Source organism: Macrotis lagotis, chromosome 8, assembly GCF_037893015.1.
Source record: "Macrotis lagotis isolate mMagLag1 chromosome 8, bilby.v1.9.chrom.fasta, whole genome shotgun sequence".
Lineage (NCBI taxonomy): Eukaryota > Metazoa > Chordata > Mammalia > Peramelemorphia > Peramelidae > Macrotis > Macrotis lagotis.
The window spans coordinates 42,947,242-42,964,193 of NC_133665.1; the positions used below are offsets into that span (position 1 = coordinate 42,947,242).

The 16,952-nt window shown below is 39.0% G+C and overlaps 3 protein-coding genes across 11 annotated transcripts in view; 2 read left to right on the top strand and 1 right to left on the bottom strand.

Moving 5' to 3' along the window:
* The window catches only part of ABITRAM (actin binding transcription modulator), a 181,352-nt gene that overhangs the window by 14,329 nt on the left and 150,071 nt on the right, over positions 1-16,952 (top strand). The window lies entirely within an intron of this gene.
* Positions 7,346-8,790, bottom strand: LOC141495444 (actin-like protein 7B). Its single transcript, XM_074196756.1, has one exon. It carries the CDS (start codon positions 8,694-8,696, stop codon positions 7,440-7,442), a length of 1,257 nt encoding a protein of 418 aa, XP_074052857.1. The 5' UTR covers positions 8,697-8,790; the 3' UTR covers positions 7,346-7,439.
* LOC141495443 (actin-like protein 7A) lies at positions 14,055-16,425 on the top strand. Its single transcript, XM_074196755.1, has one exon. It carries the CDS (start codon positions 14,951-14,953, stop codon positions 16,283-16,285), a length of 1,335 nt encoding a protein of 444 aa, XP_074052856.1. The 5' UTR covers positions 14,055-14,950; the 3' UTR covers positions 16,286-16,425.

Here is a 16,952-nt window from a genome sequence, read left to right on the forward strand (position 1 = left end):
TCTGTCAGTCTTTACTTTGTTTCAATGTTGTACTTTGATCCAAATTGGGTGTGATGAGAGAGAAATCATATACTTAAAGAAGTCTAAAAGGTAACAAGATCAGACAATAAGATATCTGGGTTTTTTTTCCTAAATTAAAAGGAATAGTCCTTGCACTTTGTTCAAACTCCACAGCTCCTTATCTGGATACAGATGGCACTCTCCTTTGTAGACAGCCCAAAATTGTTGCCGATTGTTGCACTGATGGAATGAGTGAGTCCTTCAAAGTTGAACATCACTCCCATGTTGCTGTTAGGGTGTACAGTGTTTTTCTGGTTCTGCTCATCTCACTCAGCATCAGTTCATGCAAATCCCTCCAGGCTTCCCTGAAATCCCATCCCTCCTGGTTTCTAATAGAACAACAGTGTTCCATGACATACATATACCAGTTTGCTAAGCCATTCCCCAACTGAAGGACATTTATTGGATTTCCAATTCTTTGCCACCACAAACAGGGCTGCTATAAATATTTTTGTACAAGTAATGTTTTTACCCTTTTTCCTCATCTCTTCAGGGTATAGACCCAGTAGTGGTATTATTGGGTCAAAGGGTATGCACATTTTTGTTGCCCTATGGGCATAATTCCAAATAGCTCTCCAGAAGGGTTGGATGAGTTCACAGCCCCACCAACAGTGTAATAGTGTCCCAGATTTCCCACAACCCTTCCAACAATGCTCATTATCCTTCCTGGTCATATTGGCCGATCTGAGATGTGTGAGGTGGTTCCTCAGAGCAGCTTTAATTTGCATTTCTCTAATAATGATTTAGAGCATTTTTTCATATGGCTATGGATCGCTTTGATCTCCTCATATGTAAATTGCGTTTGCATATCCTTTAACCATTTCAAAAGATGTAATTTCTTTCAAAATAACTGAAATCTATCAATGGACTTTGGGGTCCCTACCTTGAAAAATACCAATTCACACAAACCTGTATCTAATCTTACTCTGTTCTCAACCCACCCTCTTGATATTTACTGAGATGGTAAGCAAGAAAATTCTCTCTTTTATATTACAGCAAGTGCTTCTGTGAGTTGCTACTGGCCATTGGACCAAAAATTGAGTTTGTAATTTCAAAATTTTAGAGAGTGCTGCTTTCTTATATTATTCAACCTGTTGTGTCCTGAAATTTATTGCTGAGTGATATTGGATACTAACCTTGAAAAACATTCGTGAGGCTAAAAGAATTTGACCTCAAAGATACCTTGGAGTATAGTGATAATTGAGAACAGTGGTAATGGAGAATAGGAAAAATAGGGTTAGAGGTTTTAAGGCACTGGGAAAGATATAAAAGATTATGATTAGATAAAGGAAGTTCAGAATTTGTGAACAAGACTTAGTTTGTAAAAAAGGACTTGTAACACTTATGGATGAGGGACAAGTTCAAGGATTTAACCAGCTCTGTGTCTAGTTGAAAATGGACTGAAGAAGGTCATGGGAAGTGAAGGGTATTGGAGTGGGGTGCCGATATGTACACCCACATTCAGAGAAAGAGAGGGAGGCTGCTAATTGGCATAGTGGATATAGAAGGATAGAGGGCTGGGCCTGGAGTCAGAAAGATCTAAGTTCAAATCCAACCTCAGACATTTACTAGCTGCGTGACCTTGGGCAAATCATTTAACATCTGTTAGACAGGTGAAGGAAGGGGAAGAGTAAAGAAAAACAAAGTTTTCCAACATAAGAAATTAGACCAACAGACATAGTAATGGCTGAAGATGGAGTTGAATGTAGAGAGAAATGTAAACAACTTAGTTTTGGAAACTTTGCGTTTAAGGTGCGTAACAGGACACCAACACCTGGAAATGTTTGGAATTCAGGAGAAGAGGACAAGGATTGAGATAAAGATTTGGAAGTCATAAATAGATTGACTACAAAAAAATGAATGATACCAATAAAAAAAGAATGTGGATTCAAAGAAATAAAAGGGGATCTAGGGCAGAACCTGAGAGAATGCTTATTCTAAAGAGTAAGGAAAAAGATCAAGGGGTTAGAGACAAAGGAAGAAGCCAGGAAAATGTGTTGTCATGGAATCCACCAAAACAGAATTTGGGGGGGGGGGGGCTTAACCAAATGTAGTTGTCTGGATTCTGTTACTCAATGTGTCTCAGCAGAAAAAAGCATGAGTTATAGCAGCTAAACTACATTGTGTAGCCTCAGGTAAATCACGTCTTCCTCCGAATAATTGATGGCATATACATAACACAGCAAAATTTGCAAAATAGAATAAAGGTTCCAAAGTTGGAAGGAGCCATGTGACTATCTAAAGCAACCCACCCAAAAAAGAATATCTAGGATGATCCCCTTCCAACCAGGTCTTGCTAGAAAGTTTTCAATGAGAGGAAACCCACTACCTAGAGGCAGTCTATTCTATTTATGGACAGCACTATTTATTCATTAAGTTGTTTCTTTTTTTTCCCCCGTGATGTAAACTTAAATTTGTCTCCCTCAGATTTGGAAGTCATCTGTTCTTCTGAATTCTGCCCTCTGGAATTAAACTGTGTAAGTCTAATAAATAACAGCCCTTCAAGTATTTGAAGACAGCCATTGGGCGGCTAGGTGGTATAGTGGTTAAAGCACCAGCCTTGGAGTCAGGAGTACCTGGGTTCAAATCTGGTCTCAGACACTTAATAATTACCGAGCTGTGTGGCCTTGGGCAAGCCACTTAACCCCATTTGCCTTGTAAAAACTTGAAAAAAAAAATAGTCCGAAGGAAGACACTTGTATTCACACAAGTCATGTCTAGAATTCACACCCTCCTATCTATCACAAACATGATCTTCTGGTCCATGAACTGTGTGATATTCCCAGTTTGTGTCCACTCCCTTTCATAATACCTGATATTACTTACATGTGTACATATCACATCTACCTATTAGAATGGAAGCATCCTAAGAATATGGAATGGATAATTTTTGTTTTTGCATCCCTAGTATCTATCTACTACGATTCATTGATATACACATTTTTTTTCCGGGGGGGGAGCAAAAGATCTGAGTAAAATTCCAGCTCTACCTTTTTCTACCTGTATATTTTCTGGTTTTACTTTCCTCATATTCTATGGTGGTTGTTCTTGAAGACAGCCATAACATCAGGTGGTGATGCCATGACAAGCAAGTGAATTGGATTTCAGTGAGGCGGTACTGTGCTAAGTTACCAGCCTCACTGTTCTCTCTGGTGTCATCTGAGTCCAGTGGCCAGATATAGATTAGAATGACTAGATATGGCCCTGGATATGAGGCAATCAGCATTAAGGGACTTGCCCAAGATCATACAGTTAGTAAGAATGTTTGATTAGAGATCTGAACTCAGGTAATCTTGACTCCACGGTTGGTGCTCTATCCACTCCATCACTTAGCTGCCATTGGACCCAGATGTCTCTCTCTGATGGAGGAGAAAGTGAGGCTAGTGACAGCACAGCATCCCCCTCACTCAAATCCAATTCATGTGCTTCAGAAGGCATCAACTGCCTGATGTCATGGTCTTCCAGAATGGAGGACAAACATCATTTAAAATTAGAGGGTCATAGTAGAAAATCGCAAAGGGCCCTTAGAATCTAAACACTTTAATCCCCTAGAAATAGGGAGAGTTAGGCTTCTCTGAAAGACCCTTAGTAATCTGTAAGCATTAATAATAATGCTAGCAGAGGTTCTTCATGAACTTTTAAAAAATATTTTTGACAAATTATTTCAATATAATTTGTTTTCTTTGTCATCTCATGTGTTTTTATTTTATGGAGTCCTCCTGACTCCAAGGTTAGTGCTCTATTCACTGCACCACCTAGCTGTCTTATATGTTACAATAATTTTGAAATTCTATCCATCTATATCTATTTATAAATAAATAACAGGGAAGGGGCAGTAAGGGACAAACCTGTCACATGGAGAGATCCGCAACAAGGAGAAACTCTTAAGGGTTGGGCTGTTTGGACGCTATTACAGATGATAGGGAAGTTTTAGTTCAGGAAGCAGGTGCTTCATTTGGATTGTTTAAAGAAATAAAACTAGGTCTTAAAACTATGACTGTCAGTCAAAGAAAGGGAACTTTTTAGCTCTTAAAGCTGTAACTTTCACAATATGAGAAAAAAAGGGGGAAAGATAACAAAAGGGCAGCTGGGTGATGATTGGGCATCAGCTGTGGAGTCAGGAGGACCTGTGCTCAGATCTGGCCTCAGACACTTGAGTTACTAGTTGTGTGACCTTGGGCAAGTCCCTTAACCCTGACTGCCTCCCATACAGGACCGTCTCCAGTTGTCCAAATTAATATCTGGCCACTGGACCCAGGTGTCTCTGGAGGAGAAAGTGAGGCTGGTGACAGCACACACCCCTTCAAATGGCTTTGGAGGGGCCCTTAGGTTACAATCTCAGCTTTGCTACTTATTAATTATATGCCCTAGTACTTATCTTCCTCTTTGCCTGGTCTTCACATCTTCGAATCCTGGATCTCAAAGGTTTCTTTCTGCTCTAAATCTCTGATCCTATGAATGCGCAGACATAGGAAACAAAGTTATTCAAAGTTCTCAGGGACTAGCTGCCTATATTTAGATTTATATGATATTATATATAATATACATATTTTCAGGGTTTTACAGGGCAAATGGGCTTAAGTGGCTTGCCCAAGGCCACACAGCTAGGTAATTATTCAGTGTCTGAGGCTGAATTTGAACCCAGGTACTCCTGACTCCAAGACCGGTGCTTTATCCACTGCACCACCTAGCTGCCCCTATATTTAGATTTAATTTTATTTTCCTGTGTTCCATCATTTAGTTCCTTTTTAAAAATGAATTTAATGTGTCTGGACCTGTCCTTTGCTTTACTTTTCTTCTAAAGCACTGATTGGTGTGGTAGTTACTAGAATTTTTTCTCAAATTTCTATTGCTGCTTATCACACTTTGCCTTGGTTGTACTTGGATCCCCTCTGGTAAGTTCCAGGAGGCAGTGGAGTGGTCACAATATTTAACTTAGAGTATGCACACATCAATGTTGATATTTTCTGCCAGCAAACACTTCTAATGTTTTTGTTATACAGGCCTATTAAATCAGCAAGTTCAGAGTCTTGTCATTCTATTGAATAACTCAGAGGAACTGACAGCAATGCACCATGTTTTCAAAGTTCTATGTTATATCATAACCCAAACATTCTATGCTTCTCTCATAAACATGGAGCCTAGATAGCCAAAGAGGTTATGAAAATTGAGGTAGAAAAAATTCTGCTGGTTTTCTGGAAAATAGATGACCTAGATTCCAGGCCTGGACTGACATTTATAAGCTGTGTGACCTGGGCAAATAATTTCACCTCCTCGAGTCTCACCTCAATTTAAAAAGAGAATGTTTACTCCACTGTAACTTTTTCCTGAGGCTCTCACTACCTGAAGGCTAGCTAGTTTCTACCTAGTTTGTCCTTCCCCTAAGAAGTACCCGTCTAGGGTGGGGGGGGGGGGGCTAGGTAGCACAATGGATAGAGCACCAGACCTGGAGTCAGGAGTACCTGAGTTCAAATCCAGCCTCAGACACTAATAATTACCTAGCTGTGTGGCCTTGGGCAAGCCACTCAACCCCATTTGCCTTGCAAAAACCTAAAAACAAAAAAAAAAAAAGAAAAGAAGTACCCATCTAAAAGAGATGGCTCTCTATAATTGGTTCTAGACCTTACCAATGATATGTCCTTAAGTGTAGGGGAGTATTCCTGCCACCTCACTTATATTTAATCATTAAGTAGTTTTTACAAAGGAATGTTTACTTCAAAGGTCATTTCTTTTTCCCTCTCAAAGAGAACCAATGAGGAAGGGTTGTGCAAAATTACCAGCCTCACTTTCTCCTCCAGGGTCATCTGGGTTCAGTGAAAAGAAAACGATTAATAGTGGAGATCATTTTGGATGCAGGGGGAGATGTTGGCCTTTTAAGTAAAGGTCTTTCTCAAGAATATGGGCATAATCCCCCCAAGTGTGGAACATAATCCACCATCACACTACTACTTCCTACTCTGGAGAGGGAAAGGGGATTTGGTTCATATCAACTCCATTAACACATACCTATAGGACACATAGTATCAAATTCCAAGTCCAAAACCCTGATCAGACTCAAGTTCCAGGTATTCTACCTTCTCCAGGCTCCTCTGTTGGGCAGTCTGGCTGCAAGCTTCTGAAGGAATCCTGGCTCGAAGGACCAGGAGTGAAGTGGTAGGAATCACCTCTAACACCTGACCCAAGAAGAAATTACAGAGAACACATACTCCACCACTAGACCCATTTCTCTCAGAGCCAGGGTAAAAGAGGTAACTTTACCCTCTCACAAGTTCAGTTTATGGCATCAAAACTCTGGGCGAAAGGTATGATCTTCACCTTCTGAATACTGGCAGGAGGGAGGTCAGAAGATTCTGAGAGTCAGAAAGAATGACCATCTTATCCTGCCAGTGTTAAAGATGCAGCCTTTCTGGCTATGCAAAGGCTTCATTCATTTACTTGGTAGAGAATGCAGAGCACTTTGGTTAATGCTCCAAAGGCCCCTCAGCATGCCTCTTTAGACCACCTATCTTATAGAGAAGGCAGTGCTGGCCTGGCATCTGGAAAACTGAGTCAAGCACCGTTTTTGCTTTTTAGCTCTGAGCAAAATCACTTAACCTCAGTGCTCCAGACCTTTCTCGAAAACCATTTTAATCTGTCAGTGGAAAGAGTTGTCAAACTGGGAGTTCCTCAATGTGATGGAAACCATGAATCTGAAGCAAAGAAACCCCCAAACCTGACCATAGATTTAAGGTTAGGAAGACCTTAGAGATATCTCTTACAAGCCTCTCATTTTACAGATGAGGAACTGAGTCTGAGAGATGTTAAGTGACTTGTCTAAGGTCACATAGAATTAGGAAAAATCTGAAATAGAATTTGAAACCTGGTCTTCTAGGTGCCAAGGACATAAACTATACATTTATACAATCATGTTTTCTGTGAGGAATAAACACATTTCATAAAAATTAAAATACTGAATAAATGATTATTCCCATCCCTCCCAGGTTGCAAAGAAAGCATTTTATACAGATTTTAATATATTTACTGTGATTACCACCACTTGTCCTCTCATTACTGTGAAGATAACTGTAAAAATTAAAATGCTATAGAAATGCATACATATTACTGCAATTAATACCACTGCCACCTAACCACCCTTCCCTACTCCTACTACCTAGCTAGCTACCTCAAAAAGTTCTTAGAAAAGCACTTTGTGGACTTCAAAATTCTTACGGTAACTCAAATTATCACAAACTTTCACAATGCTGCCACCTTATTCACAAATCTGACAAATGCGCCACCAAAGCAATTCAGGGTAAAGCTTTATGTGAAAGTCGGTAAATGTGTAATGTGTTAACATTGTCATGGTATAGCTGCTTGGGGCATCTGGGCTTCCGTGTGGCTTAGCATTTGCTGTAGATAGCAGCATTCCCTCGTTCTTCATATTCCTCTTTGCTGACCCAGAGCTGCTGGAAGGCTTGGAGTGAGGCTAGGATGGAGCCTCCAGTCCATACAGACGTCTTCCTTTCTGGTGCTGCTGCCACAAGGGGATTGTCATTAGGAAAGAGCTGGCTCAGCTCCTTCTGGAAGCGATCTGGAAAGCCATCCAGCATGGTGCAGCCCCCACATAAGAGTATGTTGGCCATCATCTCCTCTTTAAAGGAGGCCTCACATTTGTCAAGACAGGCAGCAGTCATAGAGGTCAGGCCCTGCTGGTTGGAACCAGCTAGGGAAGGCTCGAAGAGCATTTCAGAGCACAAGAACCTTTCTTTGCCAATAGTGATCAGTTTCCCATCCGGGAGTTCATAATCTACCCGTATGTCTTCAAGGGGCAAACTGAACTCTTCATCCAAATCAGATGCTGCGTAACAACACTTCTTCTTGATGTGCTCCATGATGTGTAGGTGTTCATCGTTGAATTTGTGCCCAGCTTCATTCAATAGCTTCATTAGGTAATTGGTAAGGTCACACCCAGCATAGTCCATATGGCCTATCAAGCCTGGCATGATGTCCCCCTCTGAAATGGGCACAACGTGGGAGACACCATGGCCACTCTCTACCACCAGTCCTGAGGTCTTGCCATAGGAATAGATGGAAAGCTGGGACTGAGAAGCAATATGCATGGCTGGAATGCTAAAATTCTCAAACATCAATTCTGCATACTTCTCCCGATTACTGCTGGGACTCAAAGGAGGGTCAGAAACAAGGATAGCATGTTCCTCAGGGAGGATCTTCATGGCTGAATGAAAGATGTACTCCCAGATATCTTGGACACAGTCCCAGTCCACCACTATACCATGTTTGAGAGGATTGATCAATTTGAGGGGTATTTCTGTGCTCAAAAGTTCATGTCCAACATAGGTTTCTTTTTGGTTGTCTCTCGAGTTGGCAGTCTCTACAAAGTGCTTACCGACTGTCGATGAGATGAAATAGGTGGGCCTTGGTTCTCCTGCATAGCCACACTTACAATACTGGGAGCCGAGGTCGATGATGAGTGCTTTCACCTTCCGGGTTTTCTTTGCTTTCATCTTCACCTGTGTTGGTATTCCATTATCCATGGATTTCTCATCTACATTAATTATCACACTGGCTTCCCCAGGATCACCTTGGGCAGATCCTATAGGCATGGGCCTAGAGCTGGGGCTGTTCCTCATTGCCATTTGCCTCCCTGACTGAGTATTCACATCCACATACTTGAGAACTGTGGAGAGAAATAAGCTAGGATCACTCCCTGGTGGATGTCATGGTGATCGCTATAATTGTGATGTAATAAACATTCATACTTAGAGTTTTTTCTCTCTCAGTGATGATGCACTGAATGCATGTGAACTCTTTATTTAAAAGTTTTTATCCAGTGGATAATGCATAATCAGTTCATTTTAAACCTCCAAACATCATTTATTCTCAGAACCTCTCTTTGTCTCTCCCCCTTTTATTCCTTTGCTAAGAAAGGATGAGTCCTCTAAAGGTGTTGTTAACACTTATATTTAAAGAATCAGGCAGGTCCAGATTTAAAGTTCCCCTGAATAATTTCTTTGAGAAGGTATAAAAATTTATAAATTATAATTTACATATATTAATAAAATATACGATTATTAATATAAGATACAGCTTATAACTTTATAAATCTAATCGAGTAACTATAGTTGCAGAGACATAGGGAATAAAGAGCAAGTCTTGGAGCAAGGAAGAACTAGGATCAAATTCCCTTCAAATATATATTGGCTATATGACTCAAAGCAAATCACTTTAAGAATATAAGTACTTTTAAAAACTAGAAGTCGCAGAGAAGATACTGACTTGTAAGGAGCTTAGCTTATTAATGAAATAAATACAGTACTCACTACTTTAAGAGGCTGCATAGAATAATAGAAGGTGAGTTTGACTGGCAATCAGAAAACTTTTTTTTTTTAAACTCCAGTCACTAATAGTGTGACTAGATTTTTTGTTGCAGTAACTGAGGCTTAGGAATTTTATGTAAGAAAATATTAACTGTCTTGTCTGCCTCACAGTGTGGTTTTGAGAGTGAAATGGGATCCTGTTGATAAATGTTGTTTGTCAAATTAGAGTACTATACAAATGAAAGCTGCTAATGATGTTACCAATATCATATTTTTTTACTGTTCTACCTATTTGAAAATGCCTTCTTTTTTCTTTTTGATGTTCATAAAGTCAGTATAAAAATAAAATGTAAAAGTAGCATTATTATTAAGTTCTATAGCAGCAATTAAAAAACAGAATAAATAAAATAATTTAATATATTAAAGTCAGGGGTGAGGAAACTTTTTTATGCCAAGGGTCATTTGAATATAACATCATTTGCAGGCCATACAAAATTATCAACTTAAAGATTAACCTGCTATATTTGGTGAAACATTTAATTAATTTGCCCCTAAAAAGTTCCTAAATTAATTGAATTTTGAGTCCCACGTGTGTTGCCATGGCAGCACCAAACCAAATGATGTTATGGGCCTTGTACAGCCTGAGGCCATATGTTCCCAGCCCTCCTCTAGGTTAGCTGTTCTGGGGAACATACGAATATGAGTAAGACATGATTCCTTCCCTCAGATTTTTAATCTAGGTGATAATACACAAGTAAGTTTAACATGGAACAGAACAGACAAGCATAAGAAGGGAACAACATTTATAATATCTGAGAAAAGGAAGATAATTTGAAGATATGGAGTAAGTAAGCATTTGGGTTAATTCTTTTTTTTTTTTAAGGTTTGGTTTTTGTTTTTTTTTTTGCAAGGCAAATGGGGTTAAATGGCCTGCCCAAGGCCACACAGCTAGGCAATTATTAAGTGTCTGAGGCTAGATTTGAACTCAGGTACTCCTGACTCCAGGGCCAGTGCTCTATTCACTGCACCACCTAGCTGCCCCTGGGTTAATTCTTAAAGGATGAATGATATCATTTTAACAAGTGTTAAAGACAGGATAAGGAGAATTTGTTAGTCATGGAGGATGGCGTGAACCTAAAGGCAGGGAGATAAGAAAGTTCAAATTCATACAGGAGCCAGAGGCTAGTAAAATGTACGGAAAGGGTTGAAGCAACAAGGAAACTATTTTAGTTTTCCAGGACAGAGGTGATAAGTACCTGAACTGGGGTAATGGTTGTGTGAATGGAGAGAAGGGAACATATGTGAGATATGTTGTGAAGATTGAAGCAACAACATTTGGCAATTGTTTGCCCATGTCAAGCAAGAGTGGTGAGGGGAGAATGACACCATGGTGGCAAACCGGGGTGTCTGGAAGGATGGGGGTGCCCTCTACAGTAAAAGGGAAGTTTAAAAACAGATAGGTTTGAAAGGAGAAATAATGAGTTCTGTATTGGACATGGATAGAGCATTTGAGCTGCTAATAGAACATCTAGTTTGAAACACTCAATAGGAAACTGATGATTCAAGCTTGGTGCTCAGGAGAGAGAAGCAAGGGTTGGATTTATAGATCTATACAGATATGACAACCAAACTCAACGGGAGCTGATTAAATCGCCAGGAGTGAGAGAATAAAACAATAATAATAGCTAACATTTATTTTAGATACCAAGAACTGCTGGTATCTAAACACTCTATAATAATCTCATTTAATTCTCTCACAATAACCCTGGGAGGTAGATTTTACAGATGAAAAAAAAAACTGAAGCAGAGTCTAAGTGACTTTTCTAGTATTATGCGCCTGGCCTGTGAGGCCGAATTTGAACTTTGACTTCAGGGTCTGACACTAATCACTGTGTCCTGGAAAGGGCTAGGTGGTTAAGGAACTTTGCTGGTCCCCCTAGCTTCTTGTGCCAACCTTCTATCTACAAGATGCATACATACACACACAGATATATATCATATGAACTAAGTTCTTTAAATGTTTCTAATATGTATGTGTATAATAGCTTTTTGTGCCTATTTTCTATCTACAATGTTTATATTTCTTTACATGTTATCTCACATTAGAATTTTATTTCCTTGAGGACAGGGACTATTTTTTTACCTTTTCTGTAAGGCTTGATGATCAAATGGATGATGAGCTAGCAAAGGAAACAGTCAGATAAGTAGCAGAATAACCAACTACATAGCAGGTCACATGTAACACTGAGGTTACAAAGACAAACATGAAGCAGATCTTGACTTCAAGGAACTTGCATTATATCAGGGGAGATAATGAATGAATGAAAAGGTATTTAAGAAGTTCTTAATATGGTGCAAATTTGTTGGCCCATGGGTAACTACCAGGAAGTCTCGAGTTGTTGGTCTGGTGGGCAGGATAGTTTTTAAAGTTTTTAAAATGTCTTCAATTTCCTAGTAATCTTTCAGGTTCATCTCAAATCCCACCTACATGAGAAAAGCCTTCCCTGCCCTACTGGCACTACCTTCCCTTCCCCTAAAATAATTAGCTTGTATTTAAAACCTGTAAGTTCCTTGGGGGTAAAGATTGTTTCATGTTTTTGTTTTTTTTTTTGCCTAGGGCAGTGTGAAGCAGAGTAGTATACATTTAAATGTCTGTTGATTGTTATATACAGGAAAATGGGGAGAGATCAACTAGTCTAGGGTAAGACAGATTGAATCCCTAATAGCCAAACAGAAGTCCTTCCAAAATCTGGTTTTAAGCTCTATTTGCCTAGCCTTTTCTAATACTACTTTCCATCATGTACTGTGTATTTTAGTCAAATTGGATTAATTTTTTCTCCCTGGAACAGATCTAATGCTTTCTCTCTCTCTCTCTCTCTCTCTCTCTCTCTCTCTCTCTCTCTCTCTCACACACACACACACACACACACACACACACACACATACAAAGAAAGAAGCACAGCTGTAAAGGGTTGAAGATACTCGTGTTTCCTCCCCCCCCACCTTATAAAAGTATATATAGAATATATACACAATACAAGTATAGTGGGGATGAAGGGTAGGTTTTGTTTCCATAGTCCCAACCTATAACTACTTCATGTGATCACAGAAAGCAAAGGATAAAAAAGACATATTAACAACATACTGTTAACCTTTTGTGAAATGTGAAATTCGTCCTGATAGAACTAGGAGAGCCTAGTCAATGACTGAGAAAGTGATTTTCTATACCAATCCAAAATACTTTTTAAAAGGCAGTTTGACAATTGGAGAGAATTCAAGGCCCACTTGATGGGTAGCAGACACATGCACATTCTGTATGGAGATACATACATTTTAGACAGGAAAGAAGATTCAAGTGAGAACTAGTCTGGCAGTAGGGACCAGGCCTATACAGTTCAGTTTCGCAATCTGCCTAGTTTTATAGTACTATACCTCAGGGATAACAGTATGAAGACACCTTGTTTAGAGGAAAGAACACTGGAGTCCTGCAGACTCAGAGGCAGAAGATGCCTTGTCTATATGTCATTATCAATATATTTTAAATCTATGCTTCACTTGTCCCACTGTATATAGGGAGAATGCTTTGTAGGGATGGGGAGAGAAAAAGAGAGAAGGGAGGGAAGGAGAGAAACTCAGATGAGATTGCACTGTGTAAGGCTTTGGGGCAACAGGGCTTCCAACTGGACCAAATATGACCCATGAGTACCTGAGACTGATTCATTGATCTCCTTACCTACTACTCTTGTAGATGGTAGCAATGATATATATATATATATATATATATATATATATATATATATATATATATATATGGTGAATAGTAACAAATTTTATTCATCTTCTGGAAACAAGTGCTATTTCTGTAGCCCATTATTGTGCTATTAGAGCAAGATAAAGTTAAAGAGGTTGGTCTTAGAATTAGATCTAAGTTCAAAACTTATCTCTAACATATATTGTCTGTGTGACCCTGGGCAAGTAAGTCACCTAAACTCTCAGGTTCCTAGAGCTTTTACTAGGTCTGTAAGGTCAAACATATTTTCATAATAATAATACAATATTATTTACCTATTAAAATATTCCATTTTCCAACTATACATATATGTGAGGCAGAATTTTCTTTATATATTTCAATCATAATATTGTAAGAGACTGAAGTGAATATGAGAATCTAGTTCTAAGTCCAATATGAAATTTGTCAAAATATGCTAAACAATTCCATTCGCATTTTTTATAATAATAATGTTATATATGCTCTTAACAGGTAATGAGCTTATTTTGAAACAAATAATTTAAAATTTATTTGCTTTAATTTCTAATACAGTACATATTGATAGGATACACATACCTAAAGTTTTTGATTGTGTAAAAGAGTCCTGATTCCAAAAAGTTTGGGAATACCTTGCTCTGAGAATAAAAGTTGCAGATAAAGTACTAATATAAAGGGAGGTAGAGGGAATTTCCTCATGCAATATTTCCTTAATATACTCACTGTTCCATTCAATTTTCTTTAAGAATAATAGAAAATATATAAGCTTCTCTATTATGAAGAAAAAAAACATTCTTGAATATTTTTGTTAGTTTTATAGTTGCTTATAATAAGCTTTATCTAATATTACTTTAAATTGTCTTCACTGTAATTTTACAGAGTTGTAATGCTGAATAGGACCATAAACCAGAATACTTTTAATCCCAAAAGGGCAATGGTGACTAAGGGTGCAAGTAAGGGAATGGGGTGGAGAACAGATTCCAGGAAGCTAAATTACCAAGTACAGGATCTTAATTTTTTTTTTAGGTTTTTTTGCAATGCAATGCGTTTAAGTGGCTTGTCCAAGGCCACACAGCTAGGAAATTAAGTGTCTGAGGCCGGATTTGAACTCAGGTACTCCTGACTCCAGGGCTCATGCTCTATCTACTGCACCACCTAGCCGCTCCTTGGATCTTAATTTTTGAGGGACTTTTCACTGACCAGTAAGCAAGTGTAACTGAACACTGTCATGATAGAAAAAAAATTTTTCATTTCTGGCACGAATTATTTTTATATTTACCTTAAGAAATGTCACTTAATCTCATTTTCTCAGGGATATATATCTGGTGGCATGTGTGTGTGTGTGTGTGTGTGTGTGTGTGTGTTTGAGGGGTGGTGGTAAATAGGGACAGTAGGAAGTAGGTTAGTCCACAGTGATTTCCCCCATTGTAGTCATTTATCATAGACTGAGAACCACTGAGAGAAAGAGATAAAGAAAAAAGAAACTACCCACAGTATTGTATATTAAGTGGTATAGAAAGGGAAAAAAAATAGGTTTGAGAGATTTAAAGTAGATAACCTCAGGAAAAGAGCACCCAGAAATGACCAACTTCTTTTTAATCCAAGATTTATCCTAGAGCAGGACAAAACTTCTCAGTGACTTAAAATCATTATTCTGCCAGGCTGTACCAACAGTTGCCTTATGTCACAATCAGTGATGTCATTGTCAGGAAGATTCTGAAGTCACCATTTTGATTTTGGCCTCTTCCTCTGTATTACGCCAGTAGAGTCTAAGGAAAGAGCCATCCATGAGAGGAGGGGAAAAAATATGGCATTCACAAAGACATGGGTTCCACAGGTAGCAACTATAGGGGAAGGTCCAGCAAAGAGAGCTCTACTGGTTAAAGCAACTGAACAATTTTCAAAGGAGCCTGAGACTTTCCAGGTTGCCTCCCTGACAGAAGGTCCTGCAAAAAAGGCACTGCTTATCAATAATAAGAAGAAATCTGAAGAAAATGCCCTTTCCACATTAGTTAAGGAGAAACCAAAGAGAGTAAAGAAAACTAAAGCAGTGGTTGTTGACATTGGAACGGGCTACTGTAAATGTGGCTATGCTGGAGAGCCAAGGCCTAGTCACATGATTTCATCTACGGTAGGGAAACCTTATATGGAGACCGCTAAAACTGGAGACAACCGAAAAGAAACATTTATTGGACGTGAACTCCTGTACCCCAATATCCGCCTTAAGTTAATTAATCCCCTGAGACATGGTATTATTGTGGATTGGGATTCAGTGCAGGATATCTGGGAATATCTTTTTCAGCACGAGATGAAGATCCCTACAGAGGAACATGCTGTTTTGGTGTCAGATCCTACCCTGAGTCCCTATACCAACAGGGAGAAGTACGCAGAGATGCTCTTTGAAACCTTCAACACTCCAGCAATGCACATAGCTTATCAATCTCGATTGTCCATGTACTCTTATGGAAAGACATCAGGTTTGGTAGTAGAAGTTGGCCATGGTGTTTCCTATGTAGTCCCAATCTTTGAGGGATATCCTTTACTAAGTGTCACAGGTAGGCTAGACTATGCTGGCTCTGACCTTACTGCCTATCTAATGACATTAATGAATCAATCTGGGAAGCACTTTACAGAAGATCAAGCAAACATTGTAGAAGACATCAAGAAGAAATACTGCTTTATAGCTCCTGATCCTGTCCAAGAGAGCTCCTCCATCAAAGATGACATGATTAACTACCAGCTTCCAGATGGAGAACAGATTACTATTGGCCAAGAACGTTTCCTGTGCTCTGAGATGTTCTTTAAGCCTTCCCTTATCAAATCAATGCAACTGGGCCTTCACACCCAGACTATGACCTGCATCAACAAATGTGATGTTGCCCTCAAAAGGGACCTCATGAATAACATTTTGTTGTGTGGGGGCAGCACCATGTTGAATGGCTTTCCTGTCCGTATGCAAAAGGAGATGTCTAAGATATGCTCAAATGACACACCAACAATAAATGTGTTACCTGAAAGGGATACTTCAGTGTGGACTGGGGGCTCAATCTTGGCCTCACTCCAAGGATTTCAGTCGCTCTGGATTCAGAGGTGGGAATACCAGGAACATGGACCTTTCTTCTTATACAGGAGATGTTTCTGAAGCCAAGTCATGCAGGCTGGAACATGTGCTCAGAATTCAATCAACTCAGCTGCTTCTCAAGATGGTGGCTGAAGATATATCCAAAATACCATAACTCGTGTTCTAGTCAATAATTACCATGTTCCAATTCCCAATGTAAATGATCTTGTTGCTTGATTTCACAGAAATAGCAGACATCACAAATATGTCATCTGATTTAGGTATTTGACAAAAGAATAGGAGGAGGGAGGGAGGTTTAAAGGCATATACTATATTGTTTAACCTAAAAGACTTATTTTTTCTTGGGGGGGAAGCATCTAGTTTATTTTCATATACATATACATATCTATCTATCTATCTATCTATCTATCTATCTATCTATATGCAGTACTTGTGCAATTTTATAACAAAATTGAGAGGGAGGGTTCAATAGTCTCAATGCTGATTCCAACTTACTAAGGGAGATTAAAAAATTGCACATTTTCTCCTCAAAATTGGGGTAAAATTATCAAAGATGTCATATGTTCAAGATAATAAAAGTTCAATCCTTTGTATATATACTCTGTTGGAATTGGGCTGGCAACGTTCAGCAAGGTACAGACATAAACAAGAGAATCAACAATTAAATAGAAGCAACTTGGACCCCAATTTCACAAACCTCTGCTTAGGCCATTCGTAGAGAAAAGCA